This window comes from Triticum dicoccoides, chromosome 2B, assembly GCF_002162155.2.
Source record: "Triticum dicoccoides isolate Atlit2015 ecotype Zavitan chromosome 2B, WEW_v2.0, whole genome shotgun sequence".
NCBI lineage: Eukaryota > Viridiplantae > Streptophyta > Magnoliopsida > Poales > Poaceae > Triticum > Triticum dicoccoides.
This window is the reverse complement of record NC_041383.1, coordinates 313,943,697-313,950,077: the sequence shown is the minus strand read 5'-3', so window position 1 is coordinate 313,950,077 and position 6,381 is coordinate 313,943,697. Positions and strand designations below refer to the sequence as shown.

The window sequence follows — 6,381 nt, the reverse complement described above, 5'->3', positions numbered from 1 at the left end:
GTGTGGAATGTACGTGGCCTGAATTCCTCGGTGCGGCGGAATGTTGTATTCCAAGTAGTGGAGGTGGCTAAAGTAGCCATTGTATGCCTCCAGGAAACTAAGTTAGAGGTGGTTACGCCGGAGATTGTAAAACATTGCCTCGGGAACAAATTTGAAAGCTTTTACTACGTGCCAGCGGTGGGCACGCGTGGGGGCGTATTGCTTGCTTGGGATGCATTAGTAGTTTCAATCTCAAACCGCCATATCTCGGAGAACGCGGTCACGGCCTTAGTGTAACAAGAGGGAGCACTCATGTGGTGGCTCACAGTGGTATATGGGCAGCAAGGCAATGCCGAAAAGGTCGCTTTCCTGCAGGAGCTAGAGGACATCAGAGACTTGCATGCGGGTCTGTGGGCCATAGTTGGAGATTTCAACCTTATCGTCAACGCGGAGGACAAGAATAATGCCAATGTGAATAGGCGGATGCTGGCTCGGTTTAGGGCTACCCTGAACAGACTGGAATTGAAGGAGCTCTATCTTAACGGGCGGAGATATACATGGTCAAGCGAGAGGATGAACCCCACGCTGGAGAAGATAGACCATGTTTTTGCGACAAACACTTGGGAGGATATATACCCGGCAAACCTTCTCACAGCCCTAGGCACATCAATCTCAGATCACTGCCCACTCCTGGTGGACCTGGATGCGGAATTCCATGTGGGACGTCGTTTCCGTTTTGAGGGCTTCTGGACAAAGGTGGCTGGCTTTCACGACGTTGTCCAGTAGGCGTGGCAATCGGTGCCGGCAGACGACAACCCGTTCTGGGTCCTAGACAGCAAACTGAGGGCGACGACAAAAGCACTCCAAAGTTGGAGCGATCGCCGGATTGGAAATATTAAGCTGCAGATTGCTATGGCTATGGAGCTGATTGCTCGTTTAGATGCGGCTGGGGACAAGCGGAGCCTCACGGTCATAGAACATGACCTCCGGAAGCTGTTGAAAAAGAAACTCCTGGGATTATGCTCTCTGGAAAGAACCATAGCTCGCCAAAGATCCATGTTACTATTCTTGAAGGAAGGGGACGCGAATACAGTGTTCTTCCATAAACATGCAGCCTACAGACAGCAGAAAAACGCCATCCTGAGCTTGCGGAAACATGACGAGATCATATCTGGCCAGGACAATATTTCAGCGGCGGTGGACACGTACTATGATAATCTGCTAGGGGATTCTCAAGCCAGAACAGCCTCCATCAACCTGGATCTGCTCGACCTGCCCTTGTATGACCTATCCCACCTGGAGGTTTAGTTCACTGTGGAGGAAGTGGAGAAAGCCATCAAGGTGATGCCGCTCGACAAAGCATCAGCCCCGGACGGCTTTACTGGGCGTTTGTATGCCTCGTGCTGGCAGATTGTCAAAACTGATTTTATGCGGGCGCTTGATCAATTTCACCAAGGAGACATGCGGGGTCTTGCAGTGATCAACAAGGCCTTGGTGTCATTACTACCAAAGCGGGAAGGAGCTCTTGACATCAAAGATTTCAGACCAGTGAGCTTAGTTCACAGTGCCATCAAGATTTTTGACAAAGCTCTCGCTTTGAGACTGGCGGAGGACCTACCAAGGCTTGTGGGAAAGTAGCAGAGTGCGTTTGTGCGCGGAAGAACACTGCATGACAATTTCATGTTCGTGCAATGCACGGCTAGGCGGCTACATGCTCTCCGTCAGCCCTCCATCATGCTCAAGCTTGATATTACGAAAGCATTTGATACAGTGAAGTGGCCCTTTATGCTCGAAGTGCTCGAAAGATTCGGTTTTGGGAGACGCTGGTGTTCATGGATGTGTGGTCTTCTTGCCACTTAGTCGACGAGAGTGATGATCAATGGTGCTCCTGGCAAGCCGATCCTGCCCTGCCAAGGTCTACGACAAGGGGCTCCGCTCTCCCCAATGCTCTTTATCCTATGCATGGAGCCCCTACGAGGCCTCTTCCAGTACTGCCTGCAACTAGAGGCGCTTTCCCCCTATCTACCACTGGATTACGACAAAGAGTATCGATGTTCGCAGATGATGTCATGTTGTTCTTCAAGCCAACCGAGCTGGAGAGCCGCACTTGTGGAGCCATTTTGGACCTGTTTGGAAACGCCTCGGGGCTGTCAGTCAACATGAGCAAGAGTGCCACTATACCCATCCACTGCTCTCAAGAGGAGGTATCGCTCGTCTGCTCAATCCTTGGATGCTCAAACAACTCCTTCCCTTGCACCTACTTGGGGCTGCCGCTCACCCTACACACAATCAGCAGCGCAGCTCCAATGCCTAGTGGATAAACTTGCTGACTGCCTGCCACATCGGAAGGCGGCAATGCTTCCGAAGAGTGGTCGCCTAACACTGATCTTATCGGTCCTTTGCGCAATACCGATCCACTCCATGCTGGCCTTGAACATTCCGATGAAGATCATCAAGGCCCTGTCAAAAATCTGCCGCGGGTTCCTCTGGTGTGGGAAGAAAGAGGCGACAGGAGGGCACTGTGCCGTGGCATGGGATAGTGTGTGCAGGCCCAAGTGGGCGGGTGGGCTTGGGATCCCCAACCTGAGCTGGTTGAACAAGGCCCTACAAGCCCGATGGCCATGGCTACAGAAAACGGACAACGAGAAACCCTGGGCTGAGTTCAACATCGACGTCCCTGCTGCTTCTCACGCATTATACAACACGGCTTCTCGGACGATCGTAGGTAATGGCCGAAGCGCTCTTTTCTAGGAAGACCGGTGGCTCTCGTGCTACCGAGTTGGCGAGCTAGCTCCTGCCATCTATTGCAGAGTTCGAAGGTGGACGAGAGCCTCACGGACAGTTGCAGACGCGCTCATAAGTGGGGAATGGGCAAGAGACATTGGACCTAATCTCACTGCAAATGAGATGGCACAATTCCTGGCTCTGTGGCAAAGGGTGGCGGACATGCAACTAGTGGAAGTGGAGGAGGACAGAACTATTTGGTCGTGGGAGCAAAACGGGAACTTCTCTGCGCGCTCTGCGTACACGGCAAATTTCATGGGCCTGCAAAGATCACCAACGGCGGAGTTTACATGGAAATCAAGCGCGCCACTCCACTGTCGCTTCTTTCTTTGGCTCGTGATTCAAAACAGATGTTGGGCGTCTGACCGGCTGGCCAAGCGAGGGCTACCGCACCAGGACTCATGCCCCTTCAGTGACCAGCACGAGGAATCACTACAACATCTGCTTCTTGACTGCGTGTTTGCGAGGCAGGTCTGGCACGAGATGGGAACGAGGACAGGGGTGCATGACATAGAGCCACTCCAGGATGAATCTTTGAGCGCCTGGTGCTTGACGCAGGACCAACGCCCGGCACATCGCATATCTTTAAGGGCTAAATGCATCCTTGCCTTATGGATAATTTGGAAGCATCGAAATGACATCGTCTTCAACGGAGCATCGGTGTCTCTGCCAAGAGTTAAGGAGCGGCTCCAGGACGAAGGGAAGCTTTGGGCCAAGGCTGGACTGTTCAAGGGTGACACTAAGGGTTTTGAGGAGCACGGTAGTAGGCAGACGGATCGTGAGTAGTACGCCCTAGTGTACTGGCGGAGTTGGGCGTGTGTCATGTAAATATTGTAGCCCGTGTGGATGTTTGGGAGTCTTTCCCATTCGAGAAAAAAAAGAAGTGTGGCTTTTACCAGCAGCCTCACCCGCCGAAAACCATGACTGAGCCAACCCATCCGGCATACCACCTCCATGAAACGCAAGCGGTGCTTCACATCTCGCTCTCAGTCCGCGTCCCAGAGGTTGTCGGCCAGCCACCCCGACAGATCTGCACCAGGAAAGCCAAACGAAGTACCGCGTAAGTAGGCTCGCCAAGAAACCATATTGAGCTTGGCCCCTACTCTCCATGCCTGAGAGCCCGACTCTCCCGCGCATTCCTGGGCACGCCGTCGCGTGCCCAACCGACTGCCCCACCCACTGTTGCGACCGCGTAACACCAGATCCATGCGCGCCTGCACATTTCTAGGTCAACACGCACCGGCGGCCCTCATGCCCGTCCAGATAGCTTGGTTCCCCTCCACACCATGGGCGGCAGGAGCGCGCCATCCCACACCATGCGAGCCTGCACGGCTGAGCGCCCACCCTGTGGACCGCTCCTTCGTCAGATCCAACATCCCGTGCCACCGTCGTCTCAGCGAGAGGAGGAAGAGACCCCTCGCGGGCTTTGCGCGGCGACGTCCACCAGCAGCGGCGAGGGGGATGAGTCCTGAGAGAGCTTGTGTGGCGGTGCTAGGGTTTGCTCTCAGACCGTTCGCCGGAGCGACACGGGAGAGCAGTTTGTAAGTTATTGCCATATGCTATCCAATCCCCCCTGCTCGGATCTGACATGGGTGTCAGTGACCGCGACCTCTTCTGGCGGCTCTGGGCGATCTGCTGTCCTGATCGGCCTGGTGCGCTCGGCGGTGGGAGCCTAGTGGGCTGAGGTCCATCATGGCTCACGGTTTTTAGGTCGGCGGCCGTTTGTGATGGTCCTTCAGCTATTCTTGGTGCAAGAGGATGGTTGTGGTGGTCATCCATGGTGATGATTAGGCCGACGGCGTCTAGTCTTCACAACGGCAAGGGGCTCGACATCGACGGTGAGTTTGGTGGACTAGCCTGCTTAGGGATTGGAAGGTGAGAACGCCGGCGAAAGTCGATGACGACGGCGCTTGCGAGCGTCGTTACCTTCATGAAGGCATCAGAGTTGTGGTTCTTTCCTTCTACTCCCTCCGTTCCTATTTTGCTCCGTATGTAGTCCATATTGAAATCTCTAAAAAGACTTATATTTAGAAACAAAGGGAGTATCGATACCGCTCTAGGGGAAACCCTAGGTCCTTGAGCCGGACGATGGCGTCACATGTGTCGTGCTACCCTCTTGTGGGCATCGTTTTGGAGTTGGTGCCGGCTGGTGGGACCAGTGGTTGTTGGTGAGGCATGCACTGCAGTTGGCCTCTCTAGGGACCTCACTTGGGTGGCTGAGGCGCGAAGGCGGTGTGTGGTGGCGGATTTTGGTGATCCATCATGGTGGCGTGGCGAGCCGAAGGAGGTGGTGGTGGCAGTGCCGGTGTGGTTGACCGGGACATTCCAAGGTGGCAGTAGGTCGCCGCCATGGCGCGCAGTGACAATACATGGTGTTTTGTCTAGGCGGTCGTGGTCATGCCTAGATTTACTTCCGACATTCACTTGTGTTTGAGGCGTGTTATCGCCACAGCGTCTCTAGTGTGAGATTTTGACGACATAGTCTCTTCTCACGAGTTTATGATGCGACTGGAGCCACACGGATGTTCCTGGCTCCGTAAACGGCAATTGATTGCCTAGTGTGTGCACAGTTTCAGTTTGCGTGGTTATGACGTTCGGATCGTGTGCTCCTTCATCATCTTCGTTGGCTCAGTGTCTGCTCAACATGGATCATCGCTACTTTTTTCCCCTTTCTCTTTGTTTTTCAATTCGCCTAGGCATAGCTTCAGCCTTGTTTGGCTTTGCTTTGCTTTGCGGGTGTGATCTTGATGTGTGTGTTGGTGTTGTCTGTGTGCATCTTGGTTATGCAAAGGCCGGATGTTTATCATTATGTTTTGTATATCCTTGATGCTTCATTATGAGTTAATAAAAAGACACTATTTATAGAAATCTACTGCGAGGAAATTGATCGTTTCATACATTCATACTTTTTTTTTTGCGGGATCATAGATTCATACTTTCACAGAAACGAACTAGATTTCTTGTCAGGTTCTTATCACCTCTGGTACTTCTATGCGTTCCAGGGAAGCTCTGATCAGCAACATCAAGAGCACTTATAACGAAATCACTGGGAGCAGCAGCTAATTATGCAGCATTTGCAAGATGACGTCAGTACGCAGAGGGTAACTACATCAGTGGGCAACCATTCAAAAATCAACTAGTGACATCTCACATGGATGTTACTGTACTTTTCTATTCTTTTTGTCTTTTGGCTTAAGTGAAAGCAAAACTTTGCTAGTGAGCTGGTAACTTTGTCCGAATTTCTAATCTATAACTATGATATATTCCAGTTCATTTCCAGACAAGGGCACACTGTCAAGGTCGACGTGGGGTTTCAGATAACACTATTGTTGACTCTGTATTTTAACCAATTGCAGTCATATGATCAACTGATATCAAATCACATTAATGAACCTAGAAATGAATGAACACGTGAAAGTTTCTTACAGTGCATATAAACGTCTTTTTGGCTCTATGCTATGGGGTTCTTCAGCTGTTCTTTTTACTTGAAGCACTGTAAACATCTTTTTGTCACGAGTGTGGTGATTTTGATGACCATGTGGCGATTGTGGCACGTCCGCAATGAGCTCACCCACGGGAAAGTAGCTCCACCGACCAATGGGTCGCGTCGGTTCCTTC

General features: G+C 51.9%; 1 protein-coding gene across 1 annotated transcript in view; it reads left to right on the top strand.

Moving 5' to 3' along the window:
- The window catches only part of LOC119363595 (protein CURVATURE THYLAKOID 1B, chloroplastic-like), a 16,700-nt gene extending 10,573 nt beyond the window's left edge, over positions 1-6,127 (top strand). The window contains exon 5 of the mRNA XM_037628981.1: positions 5,766-6,127. Within this exon, the coding sequence (XP_037484878.1) occupies positions 5,766-5,826 (61 nt within the window). The 3' untranslated portion in view covers positions 5,827-6,127. The remainder of the gene's footprint in view (positions 1-5,765) is intronic.
- The last annotated feature ends 254 nt before the right edge of the window (positions 6,128-6,381 follow it).